The following is a 20,673-nucleotide window of genomic DNA, read 5'->3' as shown; positions in this document are numbered from 1 at the left end:
TAGAACAAAATGTTAAAATCTCTTCAGCTTGTGTTAACCACAGACCTTATTTCAGGCATCCAACTAAAATTCCATTCAAAATACCCATTGACTTCCAGACGAGGGAACCGGAAGTGCTAAAATGCTAACTCATTTCTGGGTTTTAGGACTCATTCCTGCAGCAATCAATTATGAAGTGTCACTCAAAAATACCACAAAACTGTCTGTTCAGTGAAAAGAAATAAATCGACATCTGTTTTCAATAAATTACTCTGGATTAATAGATCAAGTTACAGAAGAGTTGAGGCTCTGAGGTAGCTCACCTGGTAGAGCAGGCACCCCATGTACCAAGGTCGAGTCCTCACCGCAAGAGTTGAAGAGATGGAAAATATTATATCTATCCATCTTTGAAAGGATTGGATCAATTAAAATGACCACACTTCCAAGATTTTTGTTTTTGTTCCAAAACTTACCTACTTATAAGAAACCAAAATATTTTAAGGAATGGGATAACATCCTTAGAAAATGTATATGGGATGTAATGGAAATTCTGTCAATATTCCAAGATGAGTCCTAATGAACATTGAAATCAAGATCCCAAACAGATGAAATGTCTTTGTTGTATTTTATTCTTGCAAGAAGAGGAAATGGTTATACAGAGTCACACAAAGTCTGCAGAAGAGTGCACTGCAGGAGATTATTACAATGTGACATCATAGTAATACATCACAGAAAGTATCGAGAGCCATACTGTGGATTAAGTATTATTTTAGTTGCATGATTATAAAAAGGCTCACCCTGGGAAAACCCATATTGTCCCATCCGTCAAACCTACTACAAATAGCAAAGTACAAATAACCCCAAAACAAATATAACCCAACACACTTGATTAAATGGCATCACACACTAAATTTTAAACTTAATATAAAGTCAATCTTCATTGTTATACAATGAAACAAGATAGATATTAGAATAAGAAATAAATGGAACAAAATCTAAGTAAAGTAGTAAATCATAAATCATAAACCATTTCAATTTTTAGACAGAAAACCAAGAGCGAAATTGAAAAACTTAAAAGCAACTAAAATCCAAAAGTTTGCATTGCCACTTATTTTTACAATTTTTTTTTTTTTTTTTTTTACAGCATATGGATATAATACAGACAAAACACAGACAAAACAGCAATGAATCCCATCCACTACCCCCAAAAAATAAAAATAAAAAAGAACAAATAAACAAAAAACGTTTTTTGTGTACATCTTGTTTTGTGTCTTTGTTCATTTCTAAGCTCATTACTTACTATTACTAAAAGCTTGTTTATAAGCTTGTGAAAGTATTAACTATAAATTGCATCTATATAAACAATATATGGTTTATATTTATGAGACTACATTAATTTCCCATCATTTATCATCATATAAATTAAATCACATTATTCAATATAATTAATAATTATTTTGATAATTATTAATTAAATTAAATAATTATTTTTTAAATTAATAATTATTTTGATAATGATTAATTAGTTTAATCATAATCCCAAGATAATATTATTAATATAATTATTAATTAGTTTGATCATCATCACAAGGATCAAGAGTTTTCAAAAAATATATATAATACGTTTTTTTTTAAGAGCAACACAGAAATAGTAGACCAATAATTAACAAAAGAGCTAAGTTAAGTAAAAGAACCAAACTAACCCCTAAAGTTTTACCCATAACTGAACTGGTGAGCCGGCAAAAAGGAACAAAAGATGGGAAGCCACCTGAGCCCAGCTCTTACAGAGCCGTCGGAGCCGGGTGCTTCCCTCTACCCCTGAACAACATAACCCCAAACTAAACCTTGACAAACAGAAACAAAACACCGAAAACTAGACCACCGGACTCACCAGAAAAGATAAAGAACAAAACAAAACTACAAGTGGTCAATGCTGCTGCCAGGCCAGGCCAGAGTGGAAGTGAGATTGATCCCAAATCCCATCCCCCTCTTTATTGACTGTATGATCAGAAGGAGGGGGAGCATAACATGTACCAACATAATTTGTTGTCCTGATATTATATATATATATATATATATATTGATAATTTATTAATATTCATTTAAATGATATTAATAATTCCATTTAAATTTTTTCTTATAACTAAACCAGCTCCTATCTGTGTCCCTATCACCAGCGATTCCCTTCATCAGAACTCTCTGAGGAGTGTTTTCTTTATCTGATAAAGGTTTAAAAATGACATTGAGCTGGATTTGCTCCTCCTCACTCAAACACCGTCTGCTGTGATCGTTATTAACCTGCTGGTCATCCAACTCAATTAAACAGTGGGACAGATTGATAATACTCTTGTCAGCATTGGACAGTTTCTTGTTTGTCTCCTGAATGTAGATTATTGTGCCCTGAATGTAGATGATTGTGTCCTGGGTGCTCTGTGGACGTCTTTCTTCGAATCTCAATACTTTCTGAAGAAGTTTCTGATTTTTATCCTGTGACAGACCGAGCAGGAAGCACAGAAACATGTCCCATCGTCCACAATCGCTGGCCAAAGCCATATTCACCGCGTCCTTGTGGAAGAGGAGGATGGGAGGTTTTCCTTTCTTACTTTTCTTTCCTGGAAGCAGATTTTCTCCGCTATTTAAGAAGGTCTCTGATACGTAAAGAGCTGCAAGAAACTCGTGAATACTTAAATGTATGAAGGAGTAAATTTCTTGTTTGTGAAGACCATAATCTTTTCTTATGCTCTGTGTACAAAATCCTGAATAAACTGCAGCTTTCAGATCAATCTTACAACTTTTCAAGTCTTTTTCATAAAAGACTGTTTTGCCCTTCAGAAGCTGTTCAAATGCCAGCTTTCCATGTTTCATAATAATGTATTTGTCTTCTTCGCCTTCCTGATAATTCTTCTGGTGTTTACACTTTATGTGGCATATCAGGAAGTGTAAGTACATTTCAGTCAACATCTTGGGCAACTCGCCTTTGTGAGTTTCTGTTAGGAGATACTGGAGATTTGTGGCTGAAATCCAACAGAAGAATGGGATCTGGCACATGATGTACAGACTTCTCATCGGCTTTGACTGAAGATGATCGAGGATCTTCTGAGCCATAACCTTGTTATTAACTTTCTTCTGAAAGTACTCTTCCTTCTGCTCATCATTAAAGCCTCGTACCTCGATCACCTTGTCGATGTATTCGGGAGGAATCTTAGTGGCTGCAGCTGGTCTACTTGTGACCAAGATCCAAGCTTCTTCTAGCAGTTTCCCTGAGATTAAGTTGGTTAGCAGGACGTCTACTGTAGTGGTCTTTGTAACACTGTTCCACACACCATTGTTCTTAAAGTCCAGAGGTAATCTGCATTCATCCAGGCCGTCAAAGATGAATAAAACACTTGAACTGCTATAGTCTAATGCTTCCAAATCCTTCACTTTAAAAAAGTGACCTATCAATTTCGTAAGACTCCAGTCATCGTCATTTTTTAATAAATTAAAGTCTCTGAATGTGATTGGAAATATGAACTGAATAGTTTGGTTGGCTTTTCCTGCTGCCCAGTCCTGTATGAATTTCTGCACAGCTACAGTTTTCCCAATGCCAGCGATTCCCTTCATCAGAACTCTCTGATAAAGGTTTTCTTCATCTGATGAAGGTTTTAAAATGTCATTGAGCTGGATTGGCTTATCCTCACTCATACACCTTCTGCATTCTAATTGAATTACTTCATGTTCGTTATTAACCTCCCCGCTGCCTCCTTTTGTGATGTAAAGGTCCGTGTAGATCTTGTTCAAAAGAATCAATGATCCTTCTTCCTTTGTTCCTTGAGACAGACGTTTTGTTGTATTTCCAAGGTGAGATTTTAGTTCAGCACTGCACCTTTGGAGTTTGTTTTCTGAAAGTTGAATAAAATCATAGTTATATAATTTTCTCGTACTCTTCAAAGTTAGCAAATATGGTAGGCCTATGTACAGTATGTGTGCTAGCTTTTCAGACAACTCAAACAGACAAAACACAACAACCAGACCCAAACAATCCTGGGTCAAGACTTGCACCGATCAGCCATAACATTAGGACAGCATGGGCACCCTGACCGGTCTGCGCCTACGCAGCCCCATACGCAACAAACTGCGATGCACTGTGTGTTCTGACACCTTTCTATCGGAACCAGCATTAACTTTTTCAGCAATTAGAGCTACAGTAGCTCTTCTATTGGATTGGACAACACGGGCCAGCCTTCGCTCCCCACGTGCATCAATGAACCTCGGGTTTGACCCTGTCGGTTGTCCTTCCTTTGACCACTTTATGTAGGTCCTGACCACTGCAGACCGGGAACATCCCACAAGAGCTGCAGTTTTGGAGATGCTCTGACCCAGTCGTCTAGCCATCACAATTGGGTCCTTGTCAAAGTCGCTCACAGCCTTACGCTTGCCCTTTTTTTCTGCTTCCAACACATCAACTTCAAGGTCAAAATGTTTACTTGCTAATCGAATATTAATCGCAATCACGATTTTGGCTTCCCACAATTAAATGAACATGACTGCCGCGATATTGTAGTATGCGTGCTCCGCTCATAGAAAACTCTGCTGCATAAATCAAGCGCTTCCTAAACTAAGAGCTAGAGATGCACTGTCAATCAGCAGCTGATTGAGGCCAGGCGGTTTTTAGCATTCTCATATGCTCATATATCTGTTTTTTTTGCCGGTCGTACACACATGTGCAGCCGCCACATACACCACTTAATCAGACTCTTATTATATTGTAATTCATTCCCATCATGATGTGTTCATATGTAATCATATTTCATATGTAAAATTGAGTTTTAGGCGAGAAACTTGAATAAATATGTTTTTTTGAAGGAGATGTTTTCACATCAATATAAAATAGATAATAGAGAGGGAATTATGACTTGTTTAACTTCCTTAGACTAGCTCTAAGCAGCTTATAATATATAATTAAAACTAAAAAAAAATGTATCAATAAAAATAAAATAATTTATTTCCTTATCATTTGAATTGTGTGTTTTTATGCTAACAACCACTATAGATGACAATATAATAGCACTTTGGCCATAATCGTGCAGCCCTAATGGTAATGTCACATTTTCAGGTTCAAAATCTCCACAACACCTTCTTAATAATTCACTCTCGTTTTGTTTTAATAACAGAAGTAACGTTTTGTCATTTGGTTGTGAAAAATCAATATGACATCTCATATTTTTTAAGTCTTTAAACAGCACAATACCTTTCGTTTTGGGAGAAACAGCAACAGTGTTGTCTATCCTGACAGGAGATGGGGCTGAAACACAAACATGCAACATCTCGAGAAATGCAAAATAATTAAAGGCATTTTGTTGGTTACACTTTAAGCATGTACATAGTTAGACATAAATAAAGGAATTATTTGGTTTATGAATACAGGGGAAACATTACCATATGTGGTGACGTTGAGCGTTATATCCCTTCCTACAGTAACACCTGTTAACTGTGGTGCGAGGATGGCACTTCCATACTGGGCGGTGACTGCTGTGCTTCCTGCTTTCCTCTGAGGTTCAGCTGATTGAAAATAGAAAAAATAATCAGGAACCAGGAAAAGCAACTCATCAACACCTGAACTATGTACAAAGGGTTCAGAGATTTAGTTTTATTAGAGCTGATTTATAGAGAACAAATAAAGCTTGGTAGAAGACGGACAAGCAGTCTGTTCTGTCTGTCCACATGCCCTGTCTCTCTCTCAACTGTATACTGGTAATAAAAGGCAAAAAATCCCCAAATAATCTTACAGTGTTTATCTGTCAGACTTTTTGTATCCTCACTGTTGAGGCTACAGAAAGTAATCTGAAGAGTGCACACGTGAGTGTCACAGTTTGGGGGTTTTGAAAATATGGTCACCCTACGAACATAATGCTGTAAATGCAAAAAGTATGATGACAGAGGAGAACCAGAGGCCGTTGTAGGATGACCATATTGACCATATAAATGTACCACACGTTCATGCATGTAATATAAAGGCAACCCTGTTGCCATCAGTTCTTTACTGTTATTTTACTGGGAAATTCTTAACAGTGTACTTATACCCTTCTACTTATAGGAATGCTATCCTAAAAAAATGTGTTTTCAAAAGTTTTTTAAAAGTGGATTAAGAGTTAGATAAGTTTATAAGAGGAGTGAAATGCCTGTTGATGCTCAGAAGGAACGGTGTAGAATAATGAATCAAAACGACACGTTTGATGTGCCCATGAGCAGAGAGCTGTGCTCATGAGCAGAGAGCTGTGCTCATGAGCAGAGAGCTGTGCTCATGAGCAGAGAGCTGTGCTGGCTCTCTGTATCTCATGCGCACTCATTAATTAATTAATTAATGAGTGAACTCGGAAATTTCAGAAACTTCCCCTCTTCTGAGGCCTGTACTACGAAGCGAGTTCAACATACCCAGGGTATCTTCTCGTTATCTGGCTTCACTAACCCTAACAACCGAGATCTCGCTAAACTGTACTACGAAGCTGGTTATCAACTCAGTAAATCAACCCAGGGTTCCTCAGTCTGGATATGAGCGCGTTCACATGAACGAGGAGGTGTTTGCAGCATCTGACCAATCACAGACATGAACAAGACTACTGACTACAGACAGACATTTTACAAAGGAAGAAACTATATTAGACAAATACGAAGAAGTTAAACATTTAATCCAGACTCAAAGTAACACAGCTGAAGCTGCCAGATGCAGGAAGAACAGCTGGAGAAAGAAAAAAACTCCGGATGTGTGAATGCGTAAATTAACAGACTTATTAATTTAAAGGAATACTCAAAAGTCAGATATACTTGTCTAAATATAAATAACTTTTCAGAGCGTAATAGATGAACAGACTACTCATCACTTTACACTGCGATTATGAAGTTGCGTCTATGAGTATTTAAACCTTCTTTCACCTGCTTCCCTCCTCTCTGTCGGTGTGAAACGGACTCAAGAGGAAGTAGAAACAAATAAATATAAAAATATAATTCAAAGTGGTAAACACCCTCAACATAAAGTCCGCTGTCCTTCCTGTATTTGTCAGTTTAAACTATGTTGTTTTTAGCCTGAATTATGACTTAAACTTCTTCGTATGTGTGTGGTATTATCATACAATCACCGCACTGAGCTCTGATTGGTCAGCAGGAGGTGCTTTCATATGAGTTGATCTCTTATCTGGAACATAACCTGCTCCAGAGCAGGTTATCCGTTCAGCATCTACCCCGGTAAGAAGTGAACCGGTTTCGTAGGACTGAAAACCCAGAGTTAACCCTGAAGTTACCTCGATAACCACACATCCTGCTTCACGGTAAACACGACCCCATTTTAAAGGCACCAATAGTTAATGTAAGGCAGGCTTTTCGCTACCTTAACTATAACCTTACCTATTACTTAATTAAACTCCTGTAGGGCTGTGGGTAGAATAAGAGCACGGGGAGAGCTTGGTCTGTTCAACAGGATCCACATTTAATCACACAACTCAGCGTAGGACAAATCACAAGGTGGCACATCACTTCATATCCCTCCGCCAATCTTAACCATCACTCATCCCACAGGCACGCAAGGTGCGCCAAACTATATAGTTCCATGCTCTAACTTAAAGAGCAGAATACAAAATGTACACTGTATAAAATATGTCTTTATAAAAAATAAATCTAGTCTTACATTCTTCCCCCTCTTCAGATGAAATGTCCTCATTTCAGAGTTTAAGAAAAGTAAATCTACTCTTAAAACTGAAACAAAGAGGAGACAATCAGTACCTTGTAACTGCTGAGTGAATATGGAAACAGTAACACATCACATAACCAGACGAATGGAAATAACTTACAAACTAAATCTAATCTTACATTAACAAGGAATGTAAAAGCCAGCGACTTACAACACGGTGATGTGTCTGGATCCACAGCCAGGCCTGGCTTAGAGAGGGTTTCCATTTCGTATTCTTTCACCCAACTCCTCTGATCCTTTCAGAGAGGAAACGATGTTAAAACACAAACGACGGCTCTTTGACAACAAGGTACAACCATGGAGGTATAAAGAGAACAGGACACGTGCCTTAATGTGATGTTGTTGTTGTTTCTTCTTCTTCTTCTTCTTGTTCTTCCTCTTCCTGGGTGCATGGCACGGACATTTATCACCAACCGGCACGCCCCCTTACTGGATATCAGTTATTGATTGGCCGCTGCGCCGATCAGACTGATCAGATACATTGACATCACTGGAGTTTCATACCGGAGTGAAGACAGATCACAGATTAAAAGATTTATAGTTTAGTTGTCTTTTTATTCACCATCTAGTTATAATCTGTGTCAACTGTAGGTGTGAACAACAAACGGATCATGCTGGGTCTGGGTCTGGGTCTGGGTCTGGGTCGGTCTGGGTATCATCGGAAAATCCGTTTTTCCTTTGGAATTCAAAAAGGAAAAAACGTTTTTTTATTTTTTCGTTTTAAACCGAAAACGGCCGATTTCTCGTTTTTTGTTTCTGAATCAAAAAATGAAAAACGAACCCAAACGATACCCAGACCTTTTCCTTTCTGAATTCCAAAGGAAAAACGGATTATCCGATGATACCCAGACCTGTGAGGCTGATAATCCCTGAGTGTCGGGTTTGATATGAGTTATATCATTTCACTTTTCCCTCTAACATTCAGACTAATACATAACTTCTAGTGTCAGAATATAAATTAATACAGACGATAATAATGAATAAATAATATAAAGATATTGTTCCAGTAGAGATGGTTCCTGGTCCTCTAAGCAGGACTCAGTCCACAGTAGAAATACAGACTGCAGCTGTTATTCATGTGCAGGTGTTTGTTAAACAGGTAACAGGCTACAGAGAGGAAACACTGCTGCTCTGATAACTCTGTTTCTTTATTAGGGCCCGAGCACGAAAGTGCCAGGACCCCAACGGTGTCCTGGCACGAAAGTGCGAGGAAACCTATTGTTTTTCTAAGGATTATTAGGGCCCGAGCACGAAAGTGCCAGGACCCCAACGGTGTCCTGGCTCGCCCCCTGGTGACACCCGAGCCGGGTCACTCCAGAACATTGAATTTCCCACCAGTTCTGACGCATATTCCACTTTTGGTGAGTTTTTGGGGATGGCTAAGGTCCCAAAAAGGCAATCTCCGCGCGGAAAAATAATAATCCTCAGAAAAACAATAGGTTTCCTTGCACTTTCGTGCCAGGACACCGTTGGGGTCCTGGCACGAAAGTGCTCGGGCCCTAATTAGTAACGGAAGTTACAAACAGTCCCTTTAACTTTTATTAATGATACTATTAAAGTCAGAGAGAGACGGAGAGTCTGTCTGTCAGCAACAAACACGTTTTACATTATTTATCGTCATTTCCATTCAGTCACATGTGAGGCTGATAATTCCTGAACGTCGGGTTTGATATGAGTTATATCATTTACATTTTCCCTGAAACATTCAGCCTAATAATTTGGTCTCCAGGACCATAGTCTCTGCTGTACTCTGCTCCTCTGAACTGCCTGCCTTCACTCAGCTGTATATTGTACTTATTATTCACATATACTTATAGGCAGGGTCTGAAATTAGCAACCGCCACCCGCCAAATGCAGGTAAATTGTTGGCGGGTAAAATTGGCAGGCCATCCGCCATTTTGGCAGACAGTAAAAAATGTTAGGGGAGGGAATAGAGAACAGACTCCTTATTGTCTGATTCCTTGGTATCTCAAGCCTCCGTGACTACTGATTCCTCTGTATTGATGCCCTTCCACAGTAACGCGTGCACAATGACGCATAAGCACATTGTAACATGTTGCTGTTTGTTTTGGACCGGAGACACTGCCTGAGGGACGCACCCTGTTTTTTCCTTGATAATGCAACACTGTGAACAACAAACCTGTTGGCCAGGAGGAGAGTTAGTAATGTTACCTGTTAGCAGCCGGTGGGCAGCACAGTCCTGCTTGGTTAAATAACAGATCTACTAATGTTAATGGAGGTGCCATTAGGCACATTAGGCATTAGGCAGTTGTTATTATTATGTGGCGTTCAAACTCAAGCTCAGGAAAAATGACTATTGGTAAATTACGTTATCGTCTTGTTCAAATGTAACCTCGTAAAATTATGTTTTTGGCGAGAAACTTGAATAAATCCAGTTGTTTGAAGGAGATGTTTTCACAGCAATATAAAATAGATAATAGAGAGGGAATTACAGTATGACCTGTTTAACATCCTAACACTAGCTCTCAACAGCTTGCCAAGATTTTTCTAATCAAAGCAAATATTTAAATAATCATAATCATTTGAATTGTGTGTTTTTATGCAAACAACCCCTATAGATGACAATAACAAAGTACAGTACAGTACTGTGTACAGTACCCTCCCTGCCCTGAAAAATAGGGCTCCCCGGAAGCCACGGTGTAATTCGAATATTGTAATTTACCATGCATATAATGTTTTTTGTGTAAAATATATTGAACATTGAATGACATCAGATCTAAGATGTTATTATACCCCCGTAAGTAGTTGGGGATATATAGCGTTCCACGTGCCCTTCCGTCCGTCCGCCCATTCACCTGTCACATTTTCGTGTCCGGAGCAAAACTATTTAATTTAGGAACTTCAAATTTGGTATGATGGTTGACAGTGTGGTCTAGTTGTGCCTTTTGGGGGTTAGAAGTCCACGGTGCCCAAACCTTTTTTGAGTTTTTCCAAAATGGCAAAACCTTTGGTGTTACTTTAGTAGGGATCAAGCAGTGAGCGGGGGTATCTGAGCCATGCTCACTTTTGCCTTGTTCCTTCATTTGGCGCAGAGATTTCAAAAGTGGCAGATAACATTTCTGAGTGGCAGACAAAAAAAAAGGTACTTGTTTGCCACAGTGGCAGGCAATGAAAAAAGTTCATTTCAGAACCTGCTCATAGGTCATGGCTGCTGGAGTCAGACTACTTGATGTCTTTAGCACAAATAATTGCACAGTTCACTGTACACAGAAGTACACAGAAGCTATAATCTAAAATATTAACGTGACGCTTAAGAGGAAACAACGTCTCATTTCTCTTAAAACATGTGACTTCCTGTAAATTTAGTGAAGGCTGCTTCAAACTGCAAACCGTAGCTTTTAGTCACCGCCCTGCTGCTGCTGCCACCTGATCTCATCTACAGTTTGATTGTAATCTGAGTTCACATCAGTGAAAAATGTGTCTGAACGGGTCTGACAGCTTGGATCAACTTGACTGAGGTTTATTTTTAACTGTTAAGACTCAAGAGTACGACAGAGTATTAGGGCCACAATGAGGAAACAAATAAATCTTAGATTTTTAGAATAAAGTCATACGTTTACGAGAAAAAAGTCGTAATATTACGAGAAAAAAGTCATAAGTTTAGGTTAAAAAGTCATAATATGAGAAAAAAAGTTGTAATATTATGAGATTAAAGTTAAAAGATTAGAGATATTTAGGTAGCTGGTTTTGCCACACCTGATGTGTTTAGTTTATGCTTCACATAGACAAGGTCTTGCATGCAAACTAACCATCTTTTCTAACCCACTGCATTATCTGACACACATTAAGATCAAATACATAAACTTGAATTAGTTTTAAATATAAACATACACATTCTCAACCCCCACATCACACCCCCCTTTGTCCTTTCTGAGCACATTTGCTCCAAAAAAACAAAGAGGCAAGGAAATAACGTCTAACTTGTGCGTGCAGTGTCCGATGGTCACTGAAATGTACGGGTGTGTCGACCGGCGTCTCGCCAGTACCCCTGACGTGCGGGAAGGTGCGAGGGCCCGTTCATCGCTGCTTGCAGCTTTAATTAACTTCTAAACCTCACAGATGTATTAAGTGAACTGGATACAGCGTTGGAGGCGGGGCCACGTTCACACCTCATTCACTTGTTCATTCAATCAATACATAGATAATCAATACACATAAAAGAAATAATGGGATAAGTAAAAACAAAAACAAACAAACAAACATAAAACTAAAAGAAATGAATAAAATAACATAATTAACAAAATAATAGTAACTTAATTAAAAACATTAAGATGGGAGCACAAACTCATCGTTTTAGTAGCCTTTTTGTTTTTTGAAGAAGATATAGTCTTCATAAAAAGTTCTATTTCTTTCTTAAAAACATTAAAATGAGGTTTAAAAGGACTGTTTGTAACTTCTTATACTTACTATGCTCCTCTGCCTGCTTGCCTTCACTCACAAACCGCGCTCATTCTCGCGTTTTCGCTCCACTCTCAGGTGCATGCGCGCACACTACACACTGCAGAAGACTTCGTAGCTCTGAGAATATCTAGTGAATGTACAGTGGACGTTTGTGCAGAAATAAATGCTGCAGCTCCTCCAGACCAACAGAGGTTTCCCGTGTCTTGTGAAGGGACGGGGGTCCGCAGCAAGTTATGTTATCGTCTCCGAACGGGTGCCGGTGTCTCCCCTGTTCCTTTTGACCGCGGTCAGGAGGCTGAGGCAGGAAAAGCCAACACTAGGATCAGCATTGATTCATGGAGAGACCTTCGTCTGGTCAGCTAACATTACTGCCAAGCAGGTGAAATATAGAGTGATATTGTGGTTTTAGCTGACGTGTGTCGCCTCACTGTTTTGAGCGATGCTCGTTCATGTCTATGTAGAGCGAGCACAAGCGCGAGCGCGATCAATAGGACGCTGACTTTCGTTGACTTAACGGCCACAGGTGTTGCTGTTAACAAGCAATTTCTGATTCTTAAAAATAGTCCCTTTAATGTATTATTTACATTTGAAATAATTTAAAGAATGAAATTATTCAAACTTTCAATTAGTCAATGTCCCACAGTGTTGCATGACAGGGGAGAATACTGTTGGAACTTGGATTTTGAATTTGTTTTCCTGCCAGGAAAAGCAGGAAAATAAACTAGAAGTGAAATCTGGTGTGACTGCAGCATTATATGAACAGGAGTAGGGTGAAAACACGTCATACGTTCTCTACTGCAGGGGTTCTCAAACCTTTTGGGTCCAGGGACCCCTTACAGGGAAAAAGATTTCCAAGGACCCCATCTTAATCATAACACCGATTGTTATTGAATTCCACTTATATACTTTAAACAGAGGGTGATTTTATTCAAACTGCTTTGGACTCAACTTGACAGTATTTATAGCCTACATTTCAAGTAATGGACAATCAAACACAGCAGCAGTGCTGTGCAGTTATAAAAAGGCTGCCGTTGTTTGGACTGTAACTGGACTCCTGCAGGCTGCATGATGAGCTGCTCAGGACCAACGCAACTATTCTTAGACCTTTCATTGTTCTGACAGCCGTCACGCTGACGACATGTGGAAGGTCAAGCGTGAGTATTTTCACTGCATGCTGTGTGTTTTTCACTCAGTTAATCAACTCTCTGTTACAGTTAGGTTTGTCGAAGGTTTGTTTTAAACAGATACTGTGATGAAGTGAGTGTGACTGAATCTTCTGTAATAACACCATCATTGTTATTGATTATTAAATCCTGTGGTTTCCAGTCCTTAATGTCTCTTTTTCCCAGGCTTTATACAAGATGAGCATCAAATTCTTTACACAAGTTCAGTTTAGATACAGATTATTTAATGTGATATGGAGTTTAATCTGGAAACGTACAAATGGATCTTCAGTGATGAATGATGTAATATATGTAAACATTTTAACAAGGAGGGCAACTACAACTTTTCAATTAACTATTTCTTTCAAATGATTATTGGTTTTATCTTTGTGTTCATCACAATTTCAGACACAATTTATGTAAATTTGTCAGATGTCAGTATGAGAGAGAGGAAACACGGGGGATGGAGGGCAGTTATATGGTGTGCGCTACCGAAAACAATTTATTTTTCTTAATATTTTTCATCTCAAATTTTTTTGGGGATTGACCCATCATTCAATATCATGTGCAATATTACTTTTTCTATTTTTATTTACTTATTGTACTAAATTTATCTTAGTTTGATTGTAGTTCTATCTGGCACTGGTGTTAGTATTACTTCTTTTTTTTTTTTTTTTTTTTTTTTTTTTAAAGTTATTTTTTGGGGGGCATTTTCCATTTTTATTGACAGGACAGTGGATAGAGTCTTGAAAGGGGGGAAAGAGAGAGTGGATGCGGAAAGGGCCACAGGCTGGATTCGAACCCGGGCCGCCGCGGTCAAGACCAAGCCTTAATACATGGACGCCCGCTCTACCAACTGAGCTAACCCAAGCGCCCAGTATTACTTCTTATACATTATATTTTTACTCCTGTTTCTATTCTTATGTCGCTGTAATTTACTTTTCTATCTTAGTTTATGTACTTTACTAAATTTATCTTGCTCTTACTGCTATTATTTTTTGCACTGGTGTTCATATTACTTCTTACACTCTTTGTTTATTACTCTGTTGTGTTTTTTATTCTTATGTTGTTGTAATCTCATGTTATTTTAGCAAACAAATAATTGTTCAATCATGTATATAAACAGAGAGGCGAAATGTTTTTCAATTGTGTTACATATTAATTTGCAGATTTTTAAAGGAGCCCTATAAAAAGAAGATACATTTTGATCTATGATACGTTAAACATTTTGCTTTTGTTGCAGCACCGGTTGCCGTTCCTATGGAGACGAGGTACCGGACGATTTTGGAGGTAATTATTACGATCCAGCATGAAACGATGTGAGTTAGTAATGCTTGGCAACACCGTCAGTTGCTGCGGTTTGTCTCTCTTGGCTATTGTGGTCCCACTCGGAAAGTACTGACGTAATCATCCACAGTTTAACTATTTAATATCAACACCCGATGAGTCTGCGGACAGATTGGTAGGTTTAAGGCTATATCTGTAAACCCCTCACATTACCAGATAATCTGGGCCGAACATCGGTCCCAGACAGGATTTCCCCACCGATTGTCGGGAGGGTTGAATCGGGGATAAAAAGGTCTGAAACTCAGACTACAGCTGAGCCTGGCATAAATTGATCTTAATCCATTAAAAAATGAAAGATCAACTCTATGTGACTAAATATAAACATTGCTAGAATACGTCAGTTAAACACTGTTGGCATCATCATGACTAAAAGCTCTTCCTGTCTCCTCTACAACAACTTCCTGTGCGTTCAGAGTTTGGTCCCCCCTGACCCTATGGCCCAGTTCCACCTGAGGAGAGGTTCTCCCGACGAGGAGTTCCCTGACCTGAGCAGGAACTCTACCTGGATGGGTCGGATCCTCACACCGGCCATGTACCGCCGACAGTTCGACCGCTGCACCCACAGCGGAGTCATCTTCGATGATGTCATACGCCCGGGCCTCGAGGAACCAGGTGATGTCAGCATGATGTCAGCATGATGATGACTGTCAGAAAATAACAGTGAGATTAAAATCTGAAAAAAATGATAGAAGGAAGTCATGGACATTAGAAACTTCAAATGTATTCAAATATGTTATTGAATATTTTTGTTCTCGATTCTCAGCGATTATAATTCAAAATATAGTCCTGTTTTAATGTTTAATGTTTACTGATTAACATGAATAACTTTAGTTGTTGAGTTGTATTCTGTGTTTAAAGAGCTGCTGTTTTAAAGTTTGGTAGTAAAGCAACAGTGTGGTTTACATTTGGATATGTTTTAGATAAAATATAAAAGTAACGAATATAATAACAGTCATTACAGGCTAAAATTATAGTGGATGATGCATGTAAGGAAAATATTTTGTATTAATCTGCAGAGTGAACGGGGGAAAAAACTCTAGAAACAAAGTCAATAGATTTTCCGGAGATTTGGGAGATTTGTCACCGTTAGTCTGTAAATGTAAATGTAATGTTTGTGTATGCAGGTGACTGGTCCAGTCCTGTATCTGTGGGCTGCGTCGCGGGCGATGCTCAGTCCTACGTCCTGTTCTGTGACTTCTTCGACCGAGTCATCGAGGCGCATCACAAACACAAGATCACCAGCCAGACGCCAGAGGGCGACTTCAACTTCGACAACTTGAAGGTAGCTAGTCAGACCACATCACCAACGAGTAATTATCGTTAATAATAAACCCCAGAAAACTCTCACTGCGGTTTCACACCAAATGCACAGAGTCACAGTTTGACACAGCTGCAAGCACATGGTGACATTTTGCAACATTTCACCAGCTTTTGTGTAACTTCAGTAAACTTTTCAAACATGCTGATCTCTGTGATGCTCAATCATTAAAGGATCAAAAATAAATCAAGGCAGAAAGGCAAAACTGAATCTAAAACATCTCTATTGCCCCCTGGTGGCTGTCTGCAGTATAGGTCATAAATCCCGCCCCCTCCATGTTAGAGGATGGGACATGGACCAAACCAAAAAGTCAAAGTATGCGTCCAATACATTTTTCCCAAAGAGCAGTCCCCTCATCAGGGTTATTTTGGCTTAATTTTTGTAGAATGGGAGGAAGTGGAGACGCGTCGTCCAGTGTGAACACGTCCATGTATCCAGATCCCCAATGTAGTATAAACAGAACAGTCTGTATTTTGGACTATATAAGAAAAATGTGTTCGTACATTCCTCATTGTGATTCAAGTGAAGCTGAGACGACAGCAGTTCAATGATTCATCTTCTTTTAGGACTTGAAAACACTAATTTAACTAACTTCACAAAGAATTCTACACAGACTGATATTTTCTGACCAATATCCTGTTTTATGAACCAGCGTTTGAGGTCACAGAGGTCTAGAAGGAAACTATAGAAAATGACATCTGGTGCTCAACAACTAGCACTTCACATGCTACCACTGTTACTGTCACGTTTTCAGAAATATGTTTTCCCGTGTGTGTGTGCAGGGGGGTGATGACTTGGACAGGTCATACGCTGTACGCTGTGAGGTGAGTGTTGTTCGAGGTGTTGAGGACTTCTGCTTCCCGACACACTGCAGCCGAGGAGAGCGCAGACAGCTCCTCACGCTGGCCAGGAGAGGTACTGCATGTCTGTGTTGCAGAGTAGATTTGATTCTCAGCGAACCTGAAAACACCCAAACCAGCAGGTTCAGGAGGGCTCCGGCTGGATGCAGATGAAGTCAAGAAATTTGCAACAGAACAATTTAGTTTGGCCACACAAAGAACAGTTTGGGTTCACTGACAGAAGAGAACAGATTTGGATCAGATACTGTACGGCATCGCATAACAGACCGCAGAACGCTGTGATTGTCCAATCAGAATCGAGTATTCAACAAAGCCGTGTAATAATATTGATCACACAACCAGAAAAGAAGAAAGCAATGACGGCAGCGCGTCATGTTTACCGCATAGATAACAAAAGGGTATTAAGACGAAAGAGTCATCTGTGATCGGACAAACGCCATCGCATTCGCTATTGATTGCCCTGGTGATCGATTTCCACGCTAATAGTTTTTGTTTGTTTGTGTTGTTTAATTTAGCTGTGAGAACATCTCTATGCTCTGCATACAACTCTATACGTTTTCTTATTTCCCCATCAGTAAAGTTGATTTTCCTTTTCTTTTGGTTTGCGTTATCCATGTCTTCCATCGCTTGTTTAAAGAGAGAACAAGTGCGTTGCTTGGCAACAATCATCGCTTTGCGTGTATTCACGTGGGAGTGCTGCATAAAACCGGGCGCAGCTACGACCGTGATAAGTCAGGCTTGGTGCACTTTGTGTAAATTCAAACTCAAAAGCCGGACGTAGCTAAGACCGGCGTAAGAGTTAAGACCTACTTTTCTACGTCCAGCTGGTGCACTCGGCTCCAGCTGTTCAAAGCGTGCCGTTCTTGTGCCGTAATGATGCAATAAACAAAGAGTGAAAGCGGACCTGTAGGGGGCTGTGGGACAAAGAAACCCGATGTGAAAATGGCCTCAAAGTAAACTGGTAACCAGTTGTAGTAAACCAGTTGACCAGTGTGTCCTCTTTTGCTCTCAGCTCTGCAGCGGCTGGAGGAGGAAGAGCTGCCGGGTGGGCTCCTCTTACTGGAGGAGCTGAACCAGGAGCAGCAGAGGGAGCTGAACTTGAACCCTCCGTCCTCCTTTCAGCTCCGTACCGGCGTGGCCCGGGACTGGCCCGACGCCAGGGCAGTCTGGTCAGTCTGGTTTCTTCCCACAAGTCTTTTTGTCCCAGTAACTTGAGCAGTAACTGGAACCTGAGACCAGTGATTAAAATCCTGTAAGATGCCAAATGTCACACTACCTATGAATACTGAACCAGTCTGATCAAAACCAGTCTGCCACCATCAGCCTGTGATGTTTAAGAGGACATTTTTCTAATTCCAGGAGCATGTTTGATTAGATCCTCTCGTCAAACACGTACTATCACATGATTCCTTGTTGCAGGGTGAGTAAAGACGGCAGCCTAGTGGTCTGGGTCAACATGGAGGACCACCTCAGACTTGTATCCACACGAGACGACGGCAACATCGCCGAGGCATTTAAATGCATCTGCATCAACCTGCAGAAGGTCAGTGACGGGTCTGATTCTCAGGAAGGTTATTAATAAAACATTTGAGCCACAAATGTCTGCACGTTTGGTGAATCTGTTGTTATCAACACCTGTTGGTTTTTAACCTCTACATATCACTTTGCCAACTCTAATAAGAGCACATATTTTTAACTAGATGGTGAATCAGAAAACAAATAAAATATAAAACTTGTGAGTGTTACACTTAATTTTAATCTGTTATCTGTCTTCACTCTGGTCTGAAACTCCAGTGATGTTGAGATGTATCAGATCAGTCCGATCAGCTGCGCTGTCCAATCAATAACTGATATCTAATAACGGGGCATATCGGTAGGTAAAACACTTCCGTGAAGGCTGCTCCATGTGTCCTCGGTCACTGCTCCTCGGCAATCCATCCTCGCTCCTTGAGCAGAAAGAAAAGCTTTGAGATGGTCTTCAATATGATGGACCAGACTTCTGGTTCAAGCGAGGAAATGTAAAATAAGAGACTTGGGATGTACCCTTTGACTGTTTGCTCGTTCCTCTCTGCGTTTCCAGCTGGAGGAGTTCTACAGAGAGCTCAGACACTCGTTCACCTGGAAGCAGCAGCTGGGGTGGGTGACCAGCTCTCCGGCTGACGTGGGGACGGGTCTGAGGATCAGAGTCCACCTCAAACTGCAACACCTCCCCAAACACAAACGCCTGCAGGACATCCTGAAGAGACTGAGGATCTGCATGGACACGACAGGTACTGAGGGCAGACCTGACTCTCATGTTTCACCACAAAACCTGATGAGTTCTGAAGAACTGCAGGTCAGTTCACGACTAGTGAGTTACTGTCTACATAGAAATCCAGGGTTTCACACCTCGACTGAAGTAAGGAGCACCTCCACTAACGTCAGTGGGAATTATCAGTTATGTGAAATATAATATTATTAGACTCTCACTGTTGTTGAGATCAAACCTGAAGTATTTTTATCTCTTTTCTACAAATCACAAAGTTCAAGAGAAGACAACAGCTCTTGTTTCAAACTTGCCTTTTCATTTCCCAGAATCCCCGGTACTGTATTGTGTTAGCAACGCGGCAACCTTCGGCCTAAGCGAGGTGGGACTGACACAGCTGGTGGTGGACGGGATCAAACTGCTCGTCGCCATGGAGAAGAGGCTGGAGAGTGGCCGAGAAATCGATGAGCTCGTTCCCACGCAGAAGTAGATCTGGATGATGATTGGCTGGAGTGAGGAAGAGAACAGATCGGCCAATCAATCAGATGGATGTATTTAACTTCAGATTAAGCACTTTGAGCTGCATTTCTTGTATGAAAGGTACTATACATATAAAGTTTATTATTATTATTAACTTAGCCTATCATACAAAAAACAGCAGTTATTTCTGCACAAACGTCCACTGTACATTCACTAGATATTCTCAGAGCTAAAACTAACTCTTCTGCAGTGTGTAGTGTGCGCGCATGCACGTGATAGTGGAGCGAAATGAGAACACGCGCGGTGTGCGTGTTCTCAACTTTGTGGTTTTGGTGCTTCCGTGTAGTTTGCGTTGGAGTCTCAGTCCGAACAGCTTAACCACACGCGAGCGCGCATGGGACACCGACCCGGATTGATTTATACGTGTAAGAAGTTACAAACAGTCCCTTTAAACGTTCGCCATAAAAGTGTATTAAGGTAAAACAAAATTATTTTTATTCTATTGTCATATTCTCCTGAAATGGCCTGCGTTGAACAATAAAATATTGTAAATATACCAAGCGTTTTCAGTCCAAAATGGAGGCAGCGGCTGTTGTCAAAAAAACACCTGAGCTTCGTCTCTTTGCTTCTATACTCTTTGGTTGAGCCCCACAGTGTAGAAATACCTGAGAAATACTCTGTTACAAGTAAAAGTCCTGCATTAACCATTTGAACCAAGTAAAAGTACAAAAGTATTAGCATCAAAATAAACTTAAAGTAACAAAAGTAAAAGTTTCACATGGGACACAAACACCGGTGACCCATCCACCTGCTCTCACGCTACTAATACACCGCGGCTGGTGGTACCACGATTTTACACTCTGCGGCTCACGTTACCACAGTTTCACAAGCGTGTTGGAGAACTACGGTGGCCTTCAGAAAACATAAAAACGTGAAAAGTTCTCTCTAGAGCCAGTGTTTGGTTTGTCCGTTCTAGGCTACTGTAGAAACATGACGGAGCAGCATGGAGGACTCTCTGAAGAGGCCCCGCTCCTTATGTAGATATGAAGGACTCATTCTAAGCGAAAACACAACGATTCTTAGTTTCAGGTGATTATACACTAATGAAAACATAGTTATGAATATTACACTCCATT

General features: G+C 40.1%; 2 protein-coding genes across 5 annotated transcripts; one reads left to right on the top strand and one right to left on the bottom strand.

The window, feature by feature from the left end:
- Window positions 1-845: 845 nt before the first annotated feature.
- On the bottom strand, window positions 846-8,093 carry LOC119485571 (protein NLRC3-like). 4 transcript variants are annotated; one of them, XM_037765241.1, is made up of 6 exons: window positions 8,030-8,059; window positions 7,854-7,938; window positions 5,740-5,742; window positions 5,398-5,514; window positions 5,210-5,263; window positions 846-3,860 (listed from the first exon to the last, which is right to left on the bottom strand). In XM_037765241.1, the coding sequence occupies exons 2-6, from the start codon at window positions 7,906-7,908 to the stop codon at window positions 2,092-2,094; spliced, it is 1,998 nt and encodes a 665-aa protein (XP_037621169.1). In that variant the 5' UTR covers window positions 7,909-7,938; window positions 8,030-8,059; the 3' UTR covers window positions 846-2,091. The 4 variants fall into 4 exon arrangements, with proteins under 4 accessions (XP_037621169.1, XP_037621168.1, XP_037621170.1 ...); XM_037765240.1 differs by lacking the exon at window positions 5,740-5,742 and having other exon boundaries at window positions 5,398-5,520; window positions 8,030-8,056; XM_037765242.1 differs by lacking the exon at window positions 5,740-5,742 and having other exon boundaries at window positions 2,291-2,462; window positions 2,794-3,860; window positions 5,398-5,520; window positions 7,854-8,093.
- A 5,084-nt stretch (window positions 8,094-13,177) lies between these two features.
- On the top strand, window positions 13,178-19,718 carry zgc:172076. The gene is made up of 9 exons (XM_037765245.1): window positions 13,178-13,278; window positions 14,531-14,577; window positions 15,048-15,246; window positions 15,759-15,916; window positions 16,735-16,867; window positions 17,825-17,981; window positions 18,232-18,355; window positions 18,893-19,082; window positions 19,387-19,718. The coding sequence occupies exons 1-9, from the start codon at window positions 13,263-13,265 to the stop codon at window positions 19,545-19,547; spliced, it is 1,185 nt and encodes a 394-aa protein (XP_037621173.1). The 5' UTR covers window positions 13,178-13,262; the 3' UTR covers window positions 19,548-19,718.
- Window positions 19,719-20,673: the final 955 nt, after the last annotated feature.

This window comes from Sebastes umbrosus, chromosome 3 (genome assembly GCF_015220745.1).
Source record: "Sebastes umbrosus isolate fSebUmb1 chromosome 3, fSebUmb1.pri, whole genome shotgun sequence".
NCBI lineage: Eukaryota > Metazoa > Chordata > Actinopteri > Perciformes > Sebastidae > Sebastes > Sebastes umbrosus.
This window is presented reverse-complemented; position numbering and strand designations above follow the sequence as displayed.